Below are 24,313 nucleotides of genomic sequence, written 5' to 3'. Positions count from 1 at the left end.
GGTTGTGGGTTTGGATGTTGTGTCTAAGGAGCCTTGGTGAGTTGCTGCAGTGCACCTTGTAGGTGGCACATGCTGCAGCCACTATCGGTTAGTGGTGGAGTGAGTGTCTAAGGTGTTGGCTGGTCCAGTCCAGTTTCTGGCCAGTTGTAACCCCACCTCAGATGTCCATACTCTCCTATAAGTGCAGAATTAATTTTTCATTACAGCAAGGAGAGTTGGTTCCAAATTGTATTCTCAGACAAAACTACTTCAGGTCAATCTCAAACAAAACATTTTTTTAAAAATCGTATTAAGAGTGAGAAATATCCTACTTGTCTCCTGGTTCCTGCAACAGAATTAACCATTTGAGTACTAGCTTAATATAGCTGCAACAAAATAAACAACTGGAAAACCACCTCTTGAAATTTTAAGAATGCCACAAAATTTGGTTCTGTGCAATTTGCAAATAATTTGACGAAATTCACAGTGATCACCAAGTGCAGAAATCTGAATCTCTTTTAGATGCAATTTACACAGCGGAAAACATACAGCATGCAAAAGGTCATTCAGTTCAATGGTTAAGAATAAAATTACTCTCGTCCATCGATGAAAAGGACAGAGAAGCACAGCGAGAGTCTCTGGCCTTGCTGAATTACACTCTTTTTCATCTTATCACAAAAGATTGCGGTTTAAATTGCAGTGAAGAATGTTTCAATGTTGTCCATGCAGTCAATCAGCAGAACTGAAATGAGAAAAGTAGTAAAAGTTGCTTCAGGATTTTGATATTTACTGGACTCTTAAATAACAATAGTGCTTTACTTAACTGTTGAACAGCAGTGACATACCAAGGGTTTAACATCAATCTATCAAAGCAAAGCCAAGATATTTAAATTAACATCATCAGTTCACAGTAATTTGGCCCAGTAACGTGCTCCAGTCTTTGTTATTCCCAAGAATAGAATGCAGATTAGGAAAAAATGACAATTGGTTTACTGACCCCAGCTGGGGCAATAAATTAACTAAAAACTGGCAACAATCAATCAGTGCACCATAATGGGGAAGAAGGGAAAAAGTAGCGAGACAGATTTAGGGCAGTCCGGTGGAATGTCCACCACGGAGGTACTTGCCGACACACACTAAAAGTGCTCAGTTGATTGGGACAACAGCAAGTTGTCAGCACCCATGGAATTATAACCGAGCTTCAGGCAGTAGCCCTGAGTGACAAGGTGAGAAACATGGGCCAGGATTTAGCGACCTTGCCGCGCGGTGTGTCTCTCCTGGCGGATGCAGTGAACGATTTAAATCTCATTCAGTCCAGTGGGACTGTAATATCCCACCAGCTGGGAGGAGCCATAAAATCCTGGCCATGTAAATACAGAGGGTGGAGCCCCCCAGCAGCATCGGAGGGGAGAAATTAGTGCCCTGAATTCCCACCTATGATTGCTATCCAGTGACCCCCCCCGCCAAAGAATGCATGTTTATGGACTTTGAGTAGAGATTAAACCTGTAATAGCCTTCATATTTGAATAATGTGCCCAAGGAATATTTATTTGGTACATGTCGCAAAGATGTAGAGTTGAAGTGAGGGAGCTGGAAAATGGTTAGGGCAGCACAGTGGTTAGCACTGCTGCCTCACGGCACCGAGGTCCCAGGTTCGATCGCGGCTCTGAGTCACTGTCCGTGTGGAGTTTGCACATTCTTCCCATGTCTGCATGGGTTTCGCCCCCACAACCCAAAGATGTGCAGGGTAGGTGGAGTGGTCACGCTAAATTACCCCTTAATTGGAAAAAATGAATTGGGCACTCTAATTATTTTTTTAAATGATTGAATAATGTGCCAATACTCACTCCATTGGCTAATGAACCACCCATGAAGAATGGGACTGAACCTCACTGTGACTTCTTTTAATGTGGGGGAGGGGTGGGGGGGGGGGGCAAAAGAGAAGGTATGATGGAATGATAAAACAAACCTTCCACCGGTTTCCGCATTCATTACACAGAACAAAAGTGGTCATTGGTTCATCAGCACTACGGGTCTGAACCTATGGAGATAATGAAAAGAAAAGATTCAGTACACAACTACAAAAGAACTTCGATTTAATGATCAGGAGTCCAGGGAAAGCACAAATTGGATGTGTTGAGCTCCTTAGCTGACTCTCAGACCATTAAGGAAATTGAAACTTGCTGTGATATTTAGACTCATCCAATTGTTGATGAAATATTAAGCATAAATGTCAATGATGGCTAATGAAGTAATATCAATGTTTACACTGTGATGTAGTATGAGGGAAATTGGGGTTATATGCACCATATAGATCTAGGAAACAGTACATTAAAGCTTTTAGCATTAATCATATTGCATCAATATCCAATTACCTGATTATAGGTACAATTTTTCTTCCTGCATTTCCCACATTGGAAGAGAGAAGAATGAGTTCCTCCTGTCTTTGCCATTTGATGCTCCCTGATTGCTTCCTTCGTTATCACATTGCGAAGTTCCTTTAACTCATCACTGGCCATCTCCTGCAAAGACATGGGTGAACGATGGGCTCAAGAAGATGGTCAACTTTACAAAAAGTTACAAATCCATGCATAACGGCAGAGAAATTGGTTCAGGTCTTCACCTCAACTGGATTCCAGGGAACAAGAGCCCATTGAAATCAAAACCCAGACCCTAACCATGGAGTCAAAGTCAACAAAGGTCGGACTCAACTCCAGTCTTCGCAGAAAATTTGAGATTCATAGAAAACAGAGGAAGTCACCGTCTTATAAGAAAGCTATACTAGTGTAGCCTCTCTACTGTATGACTCTAAATTCAGTACATACAAGTAGAATCATGTTAGATGGTATTAGCTATATAATAAAGTAAGATTGACCAGATGCTAATGGGATTATTCCATGTCAGCTCTCCACCCCTCTTCTCAAAGATGGGCTCTCCCATCGTGAAACAGTTCCACGTGCAGCAGAGACACTTTGTCCCTTGCCCAAGTGGCCGGTTGCTGGTCAATGAGCATCTGCAATTAGTGCAAGTTGGTATTGCAACCAGTTCTGTAACACACTAGTATTTTTTTCCATCTCTTCACTGTTGAAACCTGCAGGTGCTACCATATACCTTGAAGCCACCTCACCTCTGCGGTCATCCTCGCCAGATGCAGCAGGTCGATCGCACCAGCCAACACATTCTTTCTCAGGTTGGGGTTCTTTGGATCCTTCAGGTTACTTATTCTGCTTCGGACACGGTTTTTGTATTTCATATCAGTTTTCTGAAATTCCTGGTAGATATGTGAAATGGTTCAGAAAAAAAACATCATGGCAAAGGAAGCTGCCGACACAAGAGGAAACTTAATTAAGCTGTGAGAGAGTGGAATGCATTGGCTGAAAGGCTTGGTGGAAGTAAAATTAATGGCAACATTCAAAGGGAAGTCTGATAACTAGTGGATGGGAGAGATTTACAGGGCTGTGGAGGAAGAGCAAGGGAATGGGACTAATTGTCTTTCGAAAGAACCTGCCCTGGCAGCTAGGCTAGGCCGAATGGCTGGCATTCTGTGCTGCACAATCTCACCTCTGAATCACATGTTGGGATTCAACCCCTAACTCCACGAGATTTGAGTGTAAAATCTAGACTGACACTCCCAGTGCCTTAGAGGGAAGGCTATGGGATGATGTGCCATCATTAAAACAAGGGCCCATCTACCCTCGCATGTGAGCATAAAGGATTCCATCACACTATTTTGAAGAAAAGCAGGAGAATTCTTCCTGGTACCCTGGCTAATATTTATCTCAACCAACATCTAAAAATAAATAATCGGGTCATTACCTCATTGCTCTTTATGGGGACATGCTGTGTGCAAATTTGTGGTTGCATTTCCCTAATAACAGCAAAGACAAAACTTCAAAAATACTACATTAGCTGTAAAGGGCTTGGGGATGTTGTGAAGTTGTGAAAGGCACTATGTACAATTTCTTATTTCCTTTCACTCACTTTTTGTTCTCGACCTCCTGACACCATCACCCCTCAGTATCATCGCTGATTAATAGAAGTGGGGGTCGGTTAGCTCAGGTGGCTGGATGGTTGGTTGGTTCATGATGTGAAGCTATGCCAACAGCGCGGGTTCAATTCTTGTACCGGCTGAAGTCATCCATGAAGGCCCTGCCTTCTCAACCTTGCCCCTCACCCGAGGACTGCTAACCCTCTGGTTAAATCACCACCAGTCGGCTCTCTCTCAGAAAGGGAGAGAACAGCCTATAGTCCTCGGGAGTGTGGTGATTTTTATTCATTCATTTAATATAAAGGATATAATCCTCGATTTCTGCGCCCATCTTGTCACAGTTGGCACCATAGTCTTTGTAATCATCTATGGAAAGAAGAAGCAACACATTATTCCAACATCTGGAGCTGAAATGCACAAGAGTTGTTCCACAGTACAGTATTCCCAGCAAGGACAAGCATTCACAGGGAGCATCTGTGGGGAACATGCAGGCTGCACGTCCTCTATTTCCCATCTTGTGCTTCCTGTTAGGTGTGGCAGGGATTGTGGGATCTCGCCTACTATTTACTGCTAAAGCTGAGCAATTATTAGAGATCGTGCTGGGTCAGTGAAACTGTAGAAATTTGCAGGATTCTGGAAAGGTTCCATCAGGCTGGAAAGTAGTAAATATAACCAATTGCTCTATTCATGGAGGGAGGGAGGCAGAAAACAGGAAACTATAGGCCGGTCAGCTTGACATCTGCCGTGGGTGTTGTACTCCCGGAGACATGAAGAAGGTTTAACCAGATTTATTCTGAACTCAAAAGTAAAGCCGCACCCACGCACACAACACAAGTGTCCCAGCCCGTGGCCAACAGAACACTCGGTCCAAGTCCGGAACGGCATTTAAAAGGGCTCTGCAATGAGTCCCTGCTGGGAAGGCCTCTGCCTGTTACCATGGGAACTTGTCCTTCACGAACCCCACGGGGACATCGGGAAGTGATTACCCATGGTCCTCGTGAGGGTTATCACAATAGGGGAGGTGTTAGAATTATTACAGAGGTTAAAGAAGGGCATTTAGAAAAATCCACGGCAATCAGGAAGAGTCAGCCTGATCTGTGAAAGGGGAAATTATGTTCAACCAACTTATTGGAGTTCTTTGAAGGGGTAATATGCGCTGTGGATACAAAAAAAGAGCCTGTAGACCTACTGTACTTCAATTTCCAGAAGGTATTTGATCAGGTGCCACAGCAAAGGGTATTGCGGAAAATAAAAGCTCATGGTGTAGGGGCTAACATCCCTCCTGGATTGAAGATTGGCAGAAAACAGTATGCATAAATGGGTCTTTTTCTGATTGGCAGCAAGTGACAAGTGGAGTCCTGCAGGGGTCTGTTATGGGGCCTCAACTTACAATTTACATCAATGACTTAGACGAGGGGAGTGAAGGCATGGAAGACCAAGGCAGATGCCACAAAGATAGATAAGAAAATATGTTGTGAAGAGGACATAAGGAGGTAGCAGATGGGTAGAGTTAGGTTGAGCGAGTGGGCAGAAACCTGGCAGATGGAGTATAATATGGAAAAACATGAAGTTGTTCATTTTGGTAGGAAGAATAAAAAAGTGTTAGTCCTGGACTGGGACACTTGTGTTGTGTGCCGTGGGTGCGACTTAACTTTGCAGGGGGGGGGGGCGGTGTAAGAACCCGAGAGTCCCCAAATCAACACTGCAAAGGAGAAAAGATAGGGGCGGCCTGGCCTTACCAAACCTGCAATATTACTACTGGGCAGCCACGGCAGAAAGAGTGAGGGGATGGGTATGTGAACCCAAGGCGGAATGGCTGCGGATGGAGGAGGCCTCCTGCAAGGGAACGACCCTCCGGGCCCTCGCCACGGCAGCGCTCCCATTCCCCCCGACAAAATACACATCCTGCCCAGTGGTGGTAGCCACGCTAAGGTCGAGGAATCAAATGAGGAACCATTTTGGTCTGACCGAGCTGTCTCCCATGGCCCCCATCTACGGAAACCACAAGTTTCCATCAGTCATGCTAGACACCACCTTCAAGAAATGGAGACAGAACAGAGGGACGCCGACAGTCAGGACCTTTTACATGGGAAACAGACTAGCGACACAGAGAACTGACGGAGGAGCTGGAACTACCAACAGGACAGGAACGTAGGCACCTACAAGTAAAGCACTTCCTCTGCAACGAGACAGTAGGGAACCCCAGGGCCCCTGAGACCACACTGCTAGAGGACCTGATAAATACGGGAAGTAAGGAAAGGGGAAACTGTGGGACAATGTACAGGCAGCTACTGGACAAGGGACGAACGCCACTGGACGAGGCCAGAGGGAAATGGGGAGACGGAAATGGGGAGACGAACTGGGGACAGAAATGGGCTGGGGACTCTAGAGGGAAGCACTGAGCAAGGCCAACTCCACCTCCTCCAGCGCAAGACTCAGCCTCATGCAGTTCAAAATGGTACACAGAGTGCACCTAACCAGAACCTGAATGAACAGGTTCTTCCCAGAGGTGGAAGGTAAATGTGAATGGTGCCAGAGAGGCTGGCCAACCACACCCATATATTTTAGGCCTGTCCCAAACTGGTAAGGTTCTGGGCAGCCTTTTCCGAGATTGTGGGGGTGAGGGTGGAGTTGTGCCTAAGAGTGGCAATGTTTGGGGGAGGGGGGGTGAAGGGGGGGGGGGGGGGGGGGGTGTAGAAGAGCACACCAAGACAGAAGATAAGATATATATAAGCACCACATGTACTGTAAATATTAAACAAAGTGCAAATGTGTAAAAATTGAAAATACCAATAAAAATATTTCAAAAGAAACTTCCGGTGGGGGCATGTAGAGGGGAAGTCACACGTTGGGTGGCTCCTGCTCGGGGCCTGTTTTTAGGAGTTAATGTCTGGTCCTGGGGCAATTTGTGAATGATTGGGTGCAAGAAGGTATAAAAAATGCAAAGAATGTCAAAGAGTCAAATGAAAACAGCCACGAAGAAGGGAAATGAAATGAAAAATGAAATGAAAATTGCTTATTGTCACAAGTAGGCTTCAAATGAAGTTACTGTGAAAAGCCCCTAGTCGCCACATTCCGGCGCCTGTTCGGGGAGGCTGGTATGGGAATTGAACCGTGCTGCTGGCCTGCCTTGGTCTGCTTTCAAAGCCAGTGATTTAGCCCTGTGCTAAACCAGCCCCTTGGAGGGAGTGAGGGTTCACCGTCGAGTGAGAGGGCCAGCCCAGGAGCTGGCAAGATAGCATATGCTGGGCTGCTGGGTGGGGCCGCACTGCTTACAGCAGAGAAGATGACTGAGGTGATGTCCTTGGAGTTGAAGAAGCAGTTTGCGAAACATATGGAGGTGCTGAGAAAAGAGATGGTGGTGGCATTGAAGGCAGTGGTGGAGGAGGCAGTCATCCAGGTGAGAGTAGCTGTGGCGAAGACATCGGCCGAGGTGAGAGAGCAGGGCAAGAAGATGAAGGGAGTGGAGCAGGCCATGTTGCAGCACAGCAATCAGCTCACCTCGGTGGGGCATGAGTTGCGGAGGGTGGTTGAGGCCAATAAGGGGTTGCAAGCAAAGTTGGAGGACTTGGAGAATCACTCGAAGCGCAACATTTGAGGATTGTGGGCCTGCCCGAGGGGGTGGAGGGCCAGAGGCCAACGGAGTACTTTGCCAAGATGTTGGCGGAACTGATGGGGGAGGGAGAGGAACCTTCTCATATGAACTGGACTGGGTTCATCGGTCGCTGAGGTCTAAGCTGAAGTTGAACGGGCCACCAAGGGCAGTGATCATCTGCTTCCATAGGTACCACACGAAAGAGAAGGTTCCTGAACTGGGCAAAGCAGAAGCGGGAGGTGCAGTGGGCTGGTGCTGCTGTTCGCATTTATCAGGACTTGATGGGGGAACTGGCAAGGAAGCGAGCGGCATTCAGCCGAGTGAAGATGGTATTGTACAACTGTGGGGTGTGGTTAAGAGTGGTGTATCCAGCGAAGCTGAGGATGATATGCAACTCCAGACTCCTATTTTGAGACGGTGGAGGTGGCGGAGGCGTTTGTGAAGGCAGAAGGCTTGGGGCAGAAGTGAAGAATGGGACCGAAGAGGTGTGGTGGACTGTCGAAGGGGAGTTAGGAGAGCTTATATGTAGTTTTGACTTATGTTTTTACTTCATGCTGTTATACAGGTTAAGTTTTTTATTGTTGTTCTTTGTAGTGATATTTTTTCCTGAGATGTGCATATTTGATTGTTTTTCCTGGGACTGGGCGGGAGGGGGGAGGGGGGGGGGGCCTGGGGAAGGGGCCCCTGCACTTGCAAACTTAAGTCAGCTAGTGAATGGAGGTGTGGTGGTGGGAGGGGCTGCAGACATTGGAGCAGGTTTCAATGGGCCTAGGTGTGAAATAGGGGGAGGGGGCTTGATACGAGGTGAGGCTATCGAGAGGAAATGTAGGGGGGGGGATTCTGGGAGGGGGGGGGGGGGGCAGGGAGATGAGGTTCGATGTTAACAATGGATAGGGGCAGGTCAGGCTCATTGGGCAGGGCCCGGAGTTATGATGAGGGGAGGGCGGGGGGAAGAGACCCCCTCTAACAATAGTTATGTGGAAAGTGAGGGGGTAGGGAGGCCCAGTGAAGAGGTCAAGGGTGTTTGCGCAACTGAAAAGTTTGAAGGCTGATGTGGCAATGCTGCAGGAGACTCACTTCAGGGTGAAGGATCAGGTGAGGCTTATGAAGGGCTGGGTTAATCAGATGTTTCACTCTGGTTTTGATTGCAGGGCGCGGGGGGTTGCGGTCCTGGTTAGTAAAAGAATGCGGTTCCAAATGGAGAAAGTGGAGGTAGATCAGGGAGATTGGAGGGGAGGTTAGTGGCGTTGGTTAGCGTACATGGTCCTAACTGAGATGATGTAAAGAAGGTGCGTGGGGCCACCCCCGACTGGATTCACATGAACTGATAGTGGGTGGAGACTGGAACTTGGTGCAGGAGCCAAGATTGGATAGGTCACGTCCGCGGTCGCTTGCCCAGTCGGGGGGGGCGAAGACGTTGGTTGGACTAATGGTGGAAATGGGAGGAGTGGACCCTTGGAAGATTTTGCATCCGGGGGAGCGGGAGTATTCGTTTTTCTCTTAGGTTCATAAGGTCTATTCGCAGATAGATTTTTTTGTGGTGGGAAGGTGCTGTTGGCCGGGGTCAAGGGGCGGAATATTTGTCAATTGCGATATCGGATCATGCGCAGCATTGGGTGGACATGGTGTTGGAAAAGGGAGCAGTGCAGGGCCCGGGGTAGAGATTGGATGTGCGGCTGTTGGGGAACTGAGGGTTTTGTGATAAGATTGGGAAAGTAATTCAGGAATACCTGGAGTTTAATTGTGCGGTGGAGGTTTCGAAGGCGGTGGTATGGGAAGCTTTAAAGCGGTGGTGAGGGGGGGAGGTGATATCGTTTAAGGCAAAGGTGGACAAGGAGGAGAGGGTGGAGCAGCAAAGATTAATAGACGAGATGTTGGAGGTAGACAGGAGGTATGCAGAGGATGTAGATCCAGCACTGTTGGAAAAGAGGAAGGAGTTGCAGGCGAGCTTTCATCAGCTGTCCACAAAGAAGACGGTGCGCCAATTGAGGCGGGCAAGGGAAGCAGTCTACGTGTATGGAGAGAAGGCTGTGCTGGCAACCAACTTCAGAGGGGGGCAGTGGTGAGGGAAATTGTTCAAGTGCGGGATATGGCAGGAAAATTGGTGGTGGCTCCAGACCAGATTAATAGGGTGTTTGAGGAGTTTTAGGAGAGGTTGTATAGGTCGGAACCACCGGGGGAGGATCGGGGGATGCAGGAATTCCTGGATAGTTTGGAATATCCGAGGTTAGGGGAGGAGGAGTGAGTGAGATTGGAGGGGACAATAGTGGAGCAGGAGATAAAGGACGCGATTGGGAGGATGCAGTTGGGGAAGGTAGCAGGGCTGGATGGGTTTCCGGTAGAGTAGTGTGAGAAATTTAGGGATAAGTTGGCACCGCCGATGGTGGGGATGTTTGAGGAGGCGATAGTGGGGTGTTGCAACCGACTTTGGGGCAGGCATCGATCTCCTTGTTGCTCAAGAAGGAAAAGGATCCAACTGAGTGTGGGTCGTATAGATTTGTGGATGTGGATGCAAAGGTGTTGGAGAAGGTATTGGTGGGTAGGTTGGAGGAGTGCCTCCCGAAGGTGATAGGGGAAGATCAGGCAGGGTTTGTGAAAGGGAGGCAGCTCTTTTTGAACATTAGGAGTGTATTGAATGTAGTTATACGAATAGTAGGAGTTTGGGGTATTTTGCGCTGCACTGAGGGACCAGACAGGGATGTCCTATGTCCTCCCCTGTTGTTTGAGCCGGTGGCCATCGTGTTGAGGCGTTCAGGGGAGTGCGGGGTGGGGGGATGGAGCAAAGGGGCAGCACGGTAGCCTTGTGGATAGCACAATTGCTTCACAGCTCCAGGGTCCCAGGTTCGATTCCAGCTTGGGTCACTGTCTGTGCGGAGTCTGCACATCCTCCCCGTGTGTGCGTGGGTTTCCTCCGGGTGCTCCGGTTTCCTCCCACAGTCCAAAGATGTGCAGGTTAGGTGGATTGGCCATGATAAATTGCCCTTAGTGTCCAAAATTGCCCTTAGTGTTGGGTGGGGTTACTGGGTTATGGAGATAGGGTGGTGGTGTTGACCTTGGGTAGAGTGCTCTTTCCAAGAGCCGGTGCAGACTCGATGGGCCGAATGGCCTCCTTCTGCACTGTAAATTCTATGAAAGGGTATCTTTGTACATGGACGACGTACTATTGTATTTGTCGGAACCGAGTGCATTGATGGGGGGTATACTGGAGCTGCTTCGAGTGTTTGGGTCTTTTTTGGGGTACAAGCTAAATTTGGGAAAAAACAAATATTTTGTGGTGTCTCGGCCAGGGGTGGGAGCCGGGGTTGGGCGGCGACCCACTTTAGATACCTAGGAGTGTAGGTGGCACGGGATTGGGGGGGCGCTCTGTAGGTATAATATTACTAGGTAATTACTTTTTCTCAAATAAATTTTAGAGTACCCAATTCATTTTTTCCAATTAAGGGACAATTTATTGAGGCCAATCCACTTACCCTGCACATCTTTGGATTGCGGGGCCGAAACCCACGCAAACACGGGGAGAATGTGCAAACTCCACATGGACAGTGACCCATAGCCGGGATCGAACCTGGGACCTCGGCGCCATGAGGCAGCAATGCTAACCACTGCGCCACCTTGCTGCCCGGGTACTAGGTAATTACAAGGTGGGGAGGGTGAAAGCGGAGAATAAAAATAGTTTAAAAATGTTTGTTTTTGTTTTAAATCACATAGCAATTTTCCCTTCTCCCAATGACAGGTTGGTCTTCCCGCTGGCCACTGGCGTGAACGCCTTTTGCATTCATTTGCATCCCGTGAATGCTCATTAAAACAGCTACCTGCTGGTATCCCATCAGGCCTTTCAATCTTGCATCACACCTGTGGGAAATTATGTCAGTCTGAAACCAATTTCTAAAGAGTGACGTGCACAAGGCACTCCTCAGTTTACAAGAGACTTCAGATGGAGTGCAACAACTTTCTGCTACAGTGCTGCGCTGCTCCTGATGCACTGTACATCACTCTGCCAGGACACACTGGTTCCTGCCCTCCATCTCCATGCTGAGCTGATCTTCATGGACAGCACTTTGCTGCTGGCTCCATGGACTCTCCTGTGTCACCGTCTTGGATCAGTACTGGTGCCTGGGTTGGGGACTACAGAGGTCTCCACCCCCTGGTGCCAGACACCAATGGCTCTCTGGACTGCGCTATGCTGCGGGTCTCGTACAACCAGCATAACAAAGGTCCGAAGATCAACCGGGGGTGGAGTGGAAGGAGAGACCAGTGGGGTGGCTAGACGAAGGCAATGGGTAATGTGGAAAGAGGATTGTGCAAGGAGGAGGTGGGGGGTGGGAGCGAGGTTGAGGGCTCACAATGGCAGGCAGAAGGTCAAGAGGATGAGTATGACAAACAATGGAAGACCGAGGGGAGAAGTTGGACCTCGACAAGGCTGCATGAAAAGTTCACAAACAAGGGGGTCAAAGGAATACCACATTGTTTATCGTGAGCAGTTTAGGGTTTCCCTGACCCAAATGTTAGTCTTACTAGTCTATTTCTGACTAAACCTCCAAAGGAGAGAAAGCCATTTTTCCTGCAAAGAAACAGGACAGCTCTCACTGGAGGGAGATGACTTCCAGGCCTCAAACAGGTTTCAGTTACCTGCTAATGGAAGGTTTTTTTGAGTAGATCGCTCAAAACTCAACCTCCTACTTTTTCAGCCTTCGTCATCCAAGACATCCTAAATGAGCATCTCGGAATTTAAACTTACTCACTGTAGGAATATGCAGTTTATTGTTCTAGTGGGTGTTTATTATAAGATATTTCAGGACTTCCGGGTGCGGCGATGACCAGCTGAGTCGCACGTTTCGGCAGCTCCCGTTGAAACGGACTTTTGGGCTCTTGATAGGAGCCCCAACGGCAATTTTGACGGCTAAAAACACTGTGCGGTAAACCAGAAGGGAATCCCCCCTGGATACGGATGAAAAAAGGAGAAAGTGGCCGGATTGCAGTGGATCCTTTAGAACAGCGGCAAGGAAAGCAAGCAAAAACCAAGATGGCGTCGGAAGGTGGCAGTTGAACATGGGGCCCTGAACAACAAGAGTTCTTGAAATGCTGTGTGGAAGAGCTCAAAAAGGAAATGAAGAAAGAGCTGTTGGCCCCGATACTACAGGCGATCGAAGGGCTAAAGGAGGAACAAAAGACCCAGGAGCGGGAGCTTCGGGTCGTGAAGGCAAAGGCAGCCGAGAATGAGGACGACATTCAGGGCCTGGTGGTGAAGACGGAGACGCATGAGGCACATCAGAAACGATGTGTGGAAAGGTTGGAGGCACTGGAGAACAACGCAAGGAGGAACAACCTGAGGATTCTTGGTCTTCCTGAAGGTGCGGAGGGAGCGGACGTCGGGGCATATGTGAGCATGATGCTGCACTCGTTAATGGGAGCGGAGGCCCCGGCGGGTCCGTTGGAGGTGGAGGGAGCATACCGAGTGATGGCGCGAGGACCGAGAGCAGGAGAAATTCCCAGAGCCATAGTGGTGAGATTCCTCCGTTTTAAGGATAGAGAAATGGTCCTTAGATGGGCAAAGAAAACTCGGAGCAGTAAATGGGAGAACGCGGTGATCCACGTTTATCAAGACTGGAGTGCGGAGGTGGCGAGAAGGAGGGCGAGCTTTAATCGGGCCAAGGCGGTGCTTCATAAAAAGAAGATAAAATTTGGAATGCTGCAACCCGCAAGACTGTGGGTCACATATCGAGGGAGGCACCACTACTTTGAGACGGCGGATGAAGCGTGGACTTTTATTGTGGAAGAAAAACTGGACTGAGCGGGTTATTAAAAAGAACGTTTGAACAAAGTGGTGGGGCGAATGTGGGGGGCGAAGAGGGGGGTTAAAAAGGGGGGAAAGAGGAGTTTTATGTACTAATCCTGCGATGTGGTAACTTTTCTCTCTTCCACAGGTGGTGATGGGGGAGGAGGGGAGGTGGAGGAGATGGGGCGTTGGCCATTGGGGGCAGGGCCAAGGGAGAAGCACGGGCTTGGTTCCCGCGCTATGATAATCATGGCGGGAATAGAGAAGCAGGAAGGAGGGGGCGTCGCACGGTGCGAGCCGAGGTCACGGGGGGAAGCCGAGGTCGGCCAGAGTTTGCTGACTTCTGGGAGCAACATGGGGGGAGTAATTACGCTAGCGGGGGATCTAGCGGGGGGGGGGGGGGGGTGGGAGGGGGGAATTACTGGGTTGCTGCTGCTGGGGAGAGGGGGGAGCTGGTATGGGAGGGGATGGGCGGGGGGGCACCGCCTGGGGGAGATACAGCTGCGTGGGAACCGGGTGAGGAGCTGGAAAAAGGGGATGGCTAATCGACAAGGGGGGGGGGGGGTAGGAAGCCCCCCAACCCGGCTGATCACGTGGAACGTGAGAGGGCTGAACGGGCCGATAAAGAGGGCACGGGTACTCGCACACCTTAAGAAACTTAAGGCAGATGTGGTTATGTTACAGGAAACGCACCTGAAACTGATAGACCAGGTTAGGCTACGCAAAGGATGGGTGGGGCAGGTGTTCCATTCGGGGCTAGATGCGAAAAACAGGGGGGTGGCTATATTAGTGGGGAAGCGGGTAATGTTCGAGGCAAAGACTATAGTGGCGGATAACGGGGGCAGATACGTGATGGTGAGTGGCAAACTACAGGGGGAGACGGTGGTTTTGGTAAACGTATATGCCCCGAACTGGAATGATGCCAATTTTATGAGGCGGATGCTAGGACGCATTCCGGACCTAGAGATGGGAAAGCTGATAATGGGGGGAGATTTTAATACGGTGTTGGAACCAGGGCTGGATAGGTCGAAGTCCAGGACTGGAAGGAGGCCGGCAGCAGCCAAGGTACTTAAAGATTTTATGGAGCAGATGGGAGGTGTAGACCCGTGGAGATTTAGCAGACCTAGGAGTAAGGAGTTCTCGTTTTTCTCCTATGTCCATAAAGTCTACTCGCGAATAGACTTTTTTGTGCTGGGAAGGGCGTTGATCCCGAAGGTGAGGGGAACGGAGTATACGGCTATAGCCATTTCGGATCACGCTCCACACTGGGTAGACTTGGAGATAGGGGAGGAAACAGGAGGGCGCCCACCCTGGAGAATGGACATGGGACTAATGGCAGATGAGGGGGTGTGTCTAAGGGTGAGGGGGTGCATTGAAAAGTACTTGGAACTCAATGATAATGGGGAGGTCCAGGTGGGAGTGGTCTGGGAGGCGTTGAAGGCGGTGGTTAGAGGGGAGCTGATATCAATAAGGGCACATAAAGGGAAGCAGGAGAGTAAGGAACGGGAGCGGTTGCTGCAAGAACTTTTGAGGGTGGACAGACAATATGCGGAAGCACCGGAGGAGGGACTGTACAGGGAAAGGCAAAGACTACATGTAGAATTTGACTTGCTGACTACGGGCACTGCAGAGGCACAATGGAGGAAGGCACAGGGTGTACAGTACGAATATGGGGAGAAGGCGAGCAGGTTGCTGGCACACCAATTGAGGAAAAGGGGAGCAGTGAGGGAAATAGGGGGAGTGAGGGATGAGGAAGGAGAGATGGAGCGGGGAGCGGAGAGAGTGAATGGAGTGTTCAAGACATTTTATAAAAAATTATATGAAGCTCAACCCCCGGATGGGAGGGAGAGAATGATGGGCTTCTTGGATCGGCTGGAATTTCCCAAGGTGGAAGAGCAGGAAAGGGTGGGACTGGGAGCACAGATCGAGGTAGAAGAAGTGGTGAAAGGAATTAGGAGCATGCAGGCGGGAAAGGCCCCGGGAACGGATGGATTCCCAGTCGAATTCTATAGAAAATATGTGGACTTGCTCGCCCCGGTATTGACGAGGACCTTTAATGAGGCAAAGGAAAGGGGACAACTGCCCCCGACTATGTCTGAAGCAACGATATCGCTTCTCTTAAAGAAGGAAAAGGACCCGCATTGCCTATTTCCCTCCTAAATGTAGATGCCAAGATCCTGGCCAAGGTAATGGCAATGAGAATAGAGGAATGTGTCCCGGGGGTGGTCCACGAGGACCAAACTGGGTTTGTGAAGGGGAGACAGCTGAACACGAATATACGGAGGCTGTTAGGGGTAATGATGATGGCCCCACCAGAGGGGGAAACGGAGATAGTAGTGGCGATGGATGCCGAGAAAGCATTTGATAGAGTGGAGTGGGATTATTTGTGGGAGGTGTTGAGGAGATTTGGTTTTGGAGAGGGGTATGTTAGATGGGTGCAGCTGTTGTATAGGGCCCCGATGGCGAGCGTGGTCACGAATGGACGGGGATCTGCATATTTTCGGCTCCATAGAGGGACAAGGCAGGGATGCCCTCTGTCCCCATTATTGTTTGCACTGGCGATTGAGCCCCTGGCGATAGCGTTGAGGGGTTCCAAGAAGTGGAGGGGAGTACTTAGAGGAGGAGAAGAGCACCGGGTATCTTTGTATGCGGACGATTTGCTACTATACGTGGCAGACCCGGCGGAGGGGATCCCAGAAATAATGCGGATACTTGGGGAGTTTGGAGATTTTTCAGGGTATAAATTGAACATGGGAAAAAGTGAGTTGTTTGTGGTGCATCCAGGGGAGCAGAGTAGAGAAATAGAGGACCTACCGTTGAGGAAGGTAACAAGGGACTTTTGTTACCTGGGGATCCAGATAGCCAAGAATTGGGGCACATTGCATAGGTTAAATTTAACGCGGTTGGTGGAACAAATGGAGGAGGATTTCAAGAGATGGGATATGGTATCCCTGTCAATGGCAGGGAGGGTGCAGGCGGTTAAGATGGTGGTCCTCCCGAGATTCCTCTTTGTGTTTCAGTGCCTCCCGGTGGTGATCACGAAGGCTTTTTTTTTTTAAAAGGATTGAAAAGAGCATCATGGGTTTTGTGTGGGCCGGGAAGACCCCGAGAGTGAGGAAGGGATTCTTACAGCGTAGCAGGGATAGGGGGGGGCTGGCACTACCGAGCCTAAGTGAGTATTATTGGGCCGCTAATATTTCAATGGTGAGTAAGTGGATGGGAGAGGAGGAGGGAGCGGCGTGGAAGAGATTAGAGAGGGCGTCCTGTAGGGGGACTAGACTGCAGGCTATGGTGAGAGCCCCATTGCCGTTCTCACCGAGGAACTACACCACAAGCCCGGTGGTGGTGGCTACACTGAAGATTTGGGGACAGTGGAGACGGCATAGGGGAAAGATTGGAGCCTTGGGGGGGTCCCCGATAAGAAACAACCATAGGTTTGCCCCGGGGGGAATGGATGGGGGATATGGAATGTGGCAAAGAGCAGGAATAACGCAACTGAAAGATCTGTTTGTGGATGGGAAGTTCGCGAGTCTGGGAGCGCTGACGAGAAATATGGGTTGCCCCAAGGGAATGCATTCAGGTATATGCAACGGAGGGCTTTTGCGAGGCAACAGGTGAGGGAATTCCCGCAGCTCCCGACACAAGAGGTGCAGGACAGAGTGATCTCAAAGACGTGGGTGGGGGATGGTAAGGTGTCAGATATATATAGGGAAATGAGGGACGAAGGGGAGACTATGGTAGATGAACTAAAAGGGAAATGGGAAGAAGAGCTGGGAGAGGAGATCGAGGAGGGGCTGTGGGCAGATGCCCTAAGCAGGGTAAACTCGTCGTCCTCGTGTGCCAGGCTAAGCCTGATTCAGTTTAAGGTATTACACAGGGCGCATATGACTGGAGCACGGCTCAGTAAATTTTTTGGGGTGGAGGATAGGTGTGCGAGGTGCTCGAGAAGCACAGCGAATCATACCCATATGTTTTGGTCATGCCCGGCACTACAGGGGTTTTGGATGGGGGTGACAAAGGTGCTTTCAAAAGTAGTGGGGGTCCGGGTCGAACCAAGCTGGGGATTGGCTATATTTGGGGTTGCACAAGAGCCGGGAGTGCAGGAGGCAAGAGAGGCCGATGTTTTGGCCTTTGCGTCCCTAGTAGCCCGGCGCAGGATATTGTTAATGTGGAAAGAAGCCAAGCCCCCAGGGGTGGAGACCTGGATAAATGATATGGTAGGGTTTATAAAGCTAGAGCGGATTAAGTTCGTTCTAAGGGGGTCGGCTCAAGGGTTCACCAGGCAGTGGCAACCGTTCGTCGAATACCTCGCAGAAAGATAGATGGAATGGAAAAAAGGCAGCAGCAGCAGCCCAGGATCCGGGGGGGGGGGGGGGGGGAGGAACCAGAAGGACTCTCAGGGTTGTTAATATATACTGTATAATATGTATAGGTCGTTGTGACAGATAATTATATATTGGACTGTTAAATTATATCTTTGGAGAGTGTTACTTGTGATAAGGCAGTTGCCAATTAGGGTTAGTTTTCATTTTTGTTATTTATTATTTATTCATTTTTTGTTTATAAAATAGGTCATTGTTATTTGTGTTGTAATAATATTGTGTAAAGGATGCACAATGTACTGTGTTGGTTGACCAAAAATTTTCAATAAAATATTTATTTTTTAAAAAATAAGATATTTCAGAATGTATGAACAAAGTTAAGAGTCTTCAAACTGAAAATGTAACAGTTATTTGTTATCTGCTAACAGATTATCTTCTTTAAGAGAAGGATATATTTAAACGTGAAAATCCGAAAGTATCGTGCATCTCTACCTAATACATTTTGAAAAAGATTAATAGGCACATACTCCCAAATTCTCAAGGGACTTGTCTGATGAAACAGGTGGCTGGAACAGAGCGTTGCCTGGACTCTCGCAGGAGAGGAGGGAGTGATAGCTCTGTAAATCTGTCTATTCTTATACATTTTCTTTTCTATCTCTGTTAATAGCTCGGTTTTTATATCTCCATAATGAGCATTTCCTTTACAATTTTGTAGTTTCATTTGATCTTATTGGCAGTCTGTCTTCGAAAGCTGATTAATGTTTTGTTTAACATCAATTTAAGTGTCAAGCATTTTAACATATAGTCAGTCAGTAGGTCATCCTAAGAGTGACTTCATTTTGTTAGGACGTTATATTAATTGATTTTATTTGTTATCTTGTACGTAGCCTCTTTCGTTACAGCTGTCGCCACAGTTGCAATTAAGTCATTAAAAGGTATTTATCTTCTGTCAAGCCAAGGATCCTTTACTTCGGCTCTTTGTTCAAGGCAATTTAATTAGTCTAAGGGTGGAATTAGTGTCTTTTTCCATGTGTCTATTGGATTCTAAAAGATATGTCTGCTGTAATGATTTTATTTGACTTGGGTTATACACACTGTGCATCAGTTTTAATTTCTGATTCTTAGAAGCATCTTTATTTTAATCTGAATTCTGTGGTCAGCGTGGTATTCATCACATTACTGGAAGGGATGCACAAAGACTCTAGATGGGAAGGTTAGACATCCAAGTAGGGAATGGGCGCCTCAGAGCTGATGGGCTTGGTGGAGGGGGAGGTGTGGTTGAATCGACCAACAGACTTCTTAACGAAGCTGCAAGCCTTTTCCCTCGGGGTTGCTGACATGCTGATGAGGACAGGTGGGCTGGACAGAGTGATAGGCGCGTACTGGACTGTTTACAGATGGCGCAGGGACTTTAGAACCCATCAGCTGACAGCAGGTGGACAAATTAGCTCCCAGTCTACCATGTGACTCGGAGGGGGAACTCATCTGTGCATAATTAATGAGATTCCAAGTGCAAAATCTGGCATGGGACCTTGTCATTCAGTCCAGCGTGAAGTACAGAAAACATAGAAAATAGGAGTCGTCGGCCATTCAGCCCTGCGAGCCTGCTCCATCATTCATTATGATCATGGCTGATAATCCAACTCAATAGTTTGTCCCACTTTTCCCCCACACACATTGATCTTTTTCACTGCAAGAGTTATATCTGAATCTTTCTTGAAAGCATACTGGGCGTGATTTACCCAAATGGGAACAGAGTCTGTAGCATATGATTAGCCGGGTGTTTCCGGCTCCACTATGTAACGCCCATCCGTGCAGATCGGGGGACTCGGCAGGGAGTGTGTGGCTGAGGCCGCACTTAGCCCGGTTCCCTGCACTGAAGAGCTCCACTCTCCAGAACTCCTCCATGCAAGGAGAGATCAGGACGGCATTTTTAAATGCCATTCTGATTTCTCGAATCCCCGACAAGCCCCAACTCACTATAAGGGGGTCCTCGCACACACCCCGCACCACTCGACACCCGCGTAGGGCACCCCCAGCCCGATCCCCACAGTGCAGAAAATGCCAGGTTGGCACCTCGGCAGTGCCAGCCTGGTACCCTGGCAGTGCCCCTTCAAGCTGGCAGTGCTACCTGGGCACTTGACTGTGCCAGGCTAGCACTCAGGTGGCACTACCAGGGTACCACCCTGTCCAGAGGGCATGCACCTGGGGGCCTCAAATCCCCTGGGAGACCCCATAAGTGCCATTGCACCTGGTCCCCATTTGTAGAGACCAGCACGAAAGGACACTCGCCCGAGGTCTCCAAGGCAAAGGGGTTAGGACCCACGCCCTGGTTAGATTTCGGGAACGCATATTAGAGTTAGACTAGTTGCCTCACTCTAATATGCAGATTTACCAGAAGGTGATCCCGCCCATAATGGGCGGGATTCATATTGCGATGTCTCGCAAGATCGCGTTAGATCTCATGAGGCGTGGCGAGGAGGGTTGATCCCGGAAGTGGGATTTCCCGGCATCTACCGGCTGTGCTTCACTGCCTTCCGGGTAGATCCCGCCTACAATGTTTTGGCCTCAACTACTTTGTGGTAGCGAATTCCACAGCCTCACCGCTCTCTGCGTGAAGAAATATGTCCTCATCCCAGTCCTAAGTAGTCTACCCCGTAACCTCAGACTGTGGCTCCCCGTTCTGGACTCCCTCACCACCTACATCTACCCTCTCTGGTCCTGTTAGAAATTTCTCCATTTCTATGAGATTCCCCCTCATTCTGAAATCCAGCGAATACGGATCCGGTACAGGCGGCAGAAGAGGATTCTGGGAGAGGTCAACTCAAGTCACCTCGACTGTACTGTGGGTAGCCAAAGAACTAGAATCAAGGAGCGGAGGGGGAGGGTGAATAGCCAGCTGTCGTGGTGCATATAGGCACTACCTATATTGTTAATAAACGGGATGAGGTCCCACAAGCTGGGTAAGAAGTCTTACAACACCAGATTAAAGTCCAACAGGTTTGTTTCAAACACTAGCTTTCGGAGCACTGCTCCTTCCTCAGGTGAATTTAGGGAGTTAGGAGTTAAACTAAAAAGTAGGACCTTAAAGGTTGTAATCTCAGGATTGTTATCAGTGCCATATGCTAGTCAGAGTAGAAATGGCAGGATAGCCAAGATGAATATGTGGCTTGAGAGATGATGCAAGAGGGAGGTATTCAAATTCCTGGGACCAGTACAAACATGATGGTCTGCACTTGGGCAGGACCGGAACCAATGTCCTCGGGGGAAGTGTTTGCTGGTGCTGTTGGGGAGGATTTAAATTAATATGGCAGGGGGATGGGAACCAACGCAGGAAATCGAAGGGAAGTAAGGTGGGGACAGAAACAAAAGGCAGCAAAGGGAAAAGTGGAAGGTGGAGAAATCAAAGACAAAAATCAAAAAGGACCACATTACATCATATTCTAAAAGGCCAATAAATGTTTTTAAAAAACCAAGCCTGAAGACTCTGTCTCAATGCGAGGAGAATGTAATAAGGTTGATAAATTAACTGCGCTGACAATCATTAATGGATATGACGTAATTGGGATCACGGAGATCTGGCTCCAGGGTGACCAAGGATAGGAACTCAACATCCAGGGATATTCAATATTCAGGAAAGATAGAAGGAAAGGGAAGTGGGGTAGCATTTTTGGTTAAAGAGGAAATTAACATAATAGTAAGGAAGAACGTTAGCTTGAATGATGAAGAATCTGTATGGGTGGAGCTGCGGAACACCAACGGGCAAAAACGTTAATGGGAGTTGTGTATTGACCACCGAACAGTAATTGGGAGATTGTGGCTGGCAACAATCATGAAATTAGAGATGCGTGCAGCCAGGCTACAGCAGTTATTCAAGGTGACTTCAATCTGCTTATTGATTGGGTTAATCAAACTGGTAGCAATACGATGGAGGAGGATTTCCTGGAATGTATAAGGGATGGTTTTCTCGACCAATAAGTCGAGGGACTAACTAGAGAGCAGGCCATCCTAGACTGGGTAGCGTGCAATGAGAGAGGATTATTTAGCAATGTTGTGGTACGAGGTCCTTTAGGGAAGAGTGACCATAATATGGTAGAATTCTTCATCAAGATGAGAGTGACACAGTTAAGTCTGAGTCTAGGGTCCTGAACTTAAAGGAAGCTAACTTTAATGGAATGAGACATGCATTGGCCAGGATAAACTGGCAAAGGATACTTAAGGAGTTAACGGAGGATAGGCAATGGCAGACATTTAAAGAACACATGGATGAACATCAACAGTTGTACCTCTGTCTTGCGCAAGTGTAAAACGGGTAAGATGGCTCAACAATGGCTAACAAGGGAAATCGGGGATATTGTTAAAGCCAAAGAGGCATATAAATTGGCCAGATAAAAAGCAAGCCTGAGAACTGGGAGAAATTTAAAATTTAGCAGAGGAGGACAAAGGGTTTAATTCAGAAGGGGAAAAGAGAATACAAAAGTAAGTTTGCAGGAAACATAAAAACTGACTGCAAAAACTTCTATAGATAGAAGAGAAAAAGACTGGTGAAGACAAATGTAGGTCCCTTATAGTTAGAATCAGGTGAATTCATAATGGGAACAAAGAAATGGCAGACCAGTTGAACAATTACTTTGGTTCCGTCTTCACCAAGGAGGACACAAATAACCTTTCGGAAAAACTAGGAGACAGAGAGTCTAGCATGAAGGAGGAACTGAAGGAAATTCTTATTAGTCACGAAATTGGGCAAATTTATGGGGTTACAACCCGCTAAGTCCCCAGGTCTGGGAATGGTGTTCCGCCACAGCCAGCATCACAGTGAAGAAGTCTGGGACTGGTGTTCTGCCACAGCCAGCATCACAGTGAAGCAGTCTCGGAAAGGTGTCCTGTCGCAGTCAGTGTCACAGTGAAGCAGTCTGGGAGTGGTGTTCTGCCACAGCCAGCTTCACAGTGAAGCAGTCTGGGAATGGTGTCCTGCCGCAGTCAGTGTCACAGTGAAGCAGTCTGGGAATGGTGTCCTGCCGCCGTCAGCGTCACAGTGAAGCAGTCTGGGAATGGTGTCCTGCCGCAGTCAGTGTCACAGTGAAGCAGTCTGGGAATGGTGTCCTGCCGCCGTCAGCGTCACAGTGAAGCAGTCTGGGAATGGTGTCCTGCCGCCGTCAGCGTCACAGTGAAGCAGTCTGGGAATGGTGTCCTGCCGCCGTCAGCGTCACAGTGAAGCAGTCTGGGAATGGTGTCCTGCCGCAGTCAGCATCACAGTGAAGCAGTCTGGGAATGGTGTCCTGCCGCCGTCAGCGTCACAGTGAAGCAGTCTGGGAATGGTGTCCTGCCGCCGTCAGCGTCACAGTGAAGCAGTCTGGGAATGGTGTCCTGCCGCCGTCAGCGTCACAGTGAAGCAGTCTGGGAATGGTGTCCTGCCGCCGTCAGCGTCACAGTGAAGCAGTCTGGGAATGGTGTCCTGCCGCCGTCAGCGTCACAGTGAAGCAGTCTTGCAAAGGCATCCTGCCGCAGTCAGCGTCACAGTGAAGCAGTCTGGGGGGGAAAAAATGTTTTCGGGCAGCACAGTAGCACAAGTGGATAGCACTGTGCTTTCACAGCGCCAGGGTCCCAGGTTCGATTCCCCGCTGGGTCACTGTCTGTGCGGAGTCTGCACGTTCTCCCAGTGTCTGCGTGGGTTTCCTCCGGGTGCTCCGGTTTCCTCCCACAGTCCAAAGACGTGCAGGTTAGGTGGACTAACCATGCTAAATTGCCCTTAGTGTCCAAAAAAGTTAGGAAGGGTTATTAGGTTACGGGGATAGGAGTGAGGGCTTAAGTGAGTCGGTGCAGACTCGATGGGCCGAATGGCCTCCTTCTGCACTGTATGTTCTGTGTTGGCCTGGTGCTCTGCATCAAGGAGTACGCAACGAAGTGGCCCTAGAAATAGTGGTCGCATTATGATCATTTTCCAGCATTCTATAGATTCTGGAGGGGTTCCAATGGACAGCACGGTAGCATTGTGGATCGCACAATTGCTTCACAGCTCCAGGGTCACAGGTTCGATTCCAGCTTTGGTCACTGTCTGTGCGGAGTCTGCACATCCTCCCCGTGTCTGCGTGGGTTTCCTCCGGGTGCTCCGGTTTCCTCCCACAGTCCAAAGATGTGCAGTTTAGGTGGATTGGCCATGATAAATTGCCATTAGTGTCCAAAATTGCCCTTAGTGTTGGGTGGGGTTACTGGGTTGTGGGGATAGGGTGGAGGTGTTGACCTTGGGTAGGGTGCTCTTTCCAGGAGCCGGTGCAGACTCGATGGGCCGAATGGCCTCCTTCTGTACTGTAAATTCTATGAAATCTATGGATAGAAGGGTTGCTAATAATATAACCTCAATTTTTAAAAAAGGAGGGAGAGAGAAAACGGGGAATTATAGATTAAGTGGGTAAGCCCGACATTGGTGGTGGGAAAATGCTGGAGTCAATTATTAAGGATGAAATAACTGAGCATTTGGAAAGTGTGGGCAGGATCAGTCCAAGTCAGCATGGATTCACTAATTGACAAATCTTCTGGAATGTTTTGAGGATGTGACCAGTAGAGTGGACAAGGGTGAACCAGTGGATGTTGTGTATCTGGACTTTCAAAAGGCTTTTGACGAGGTCCCACACAAGAGATTAGTGAGCAAAGTT

The 24,313-nt window shown here is 48.8% G+C and overlaps 1 protein-coding gene across 3 annotated transcripts in view; it reads right to left on the bottom strand.

Annotated features, from left to right (window-relative positions):
* Nucleotides 1-215: 215 nt before the first annotated feature.
* Nucleotides 216-24,313, bottom strand: part of LOC140415503 (transcription elongation factor A protein 3-like) — a 99,236-nt gene continuing 75,138 nt past the window's right edge. For all 3 annotated transcript variants that reach the window (XM_072501062.1, XM_072501061.1, XM_072501060.1), the window contains 5 exons: nucleotides 4,277-4,333; nucleotides 3,107-3,261; nucleotides 2,355-2,501; nucleotides 1,949-2,020; nucleotides 216-721 (listed from right to left, as the gene is read on the bottom strand). In XM_072501062.1, the coding sequence (XP_072357163.1) occupies nucleotides 713-721; nucleotides 1,949-2,020; nucleotides 2,355-2,501; nucleotides 3,107-3,261; nucleotides 4,277-4,333 (440 nt within the window). In that variant the 3' untranslated portion in view covers nucleotides 216-712. The remainder of the gene's footprint in view (nucleotides 722-1,948; nucleotides 2,021-2,354; nucleotides 2,502-3,106; nucleotides 3,262-4,276; nucleotides 4,334-24,313) is intronic.

This window comes from Scyliorhinus torazame, chromosome 1, assembly GCF_047496885.1.
Source record: "Scyliorhinus torazame isolate Kashiwa2021f chromosome 1, sScyTor2.1, whole genome shotgun sequence".
Classification (NCBI taxonomy): domain Eukaryota; kingdom Metazoa; phylum Chordata; class Chondrichthyes; order Carcharhiniformes; family Scyliorhinidae; genus Scyliorhinus; species Scyliorhinus torazame.
This window is presented reverse-complemented; position numbering and strand designations above follow the sequence as displayed.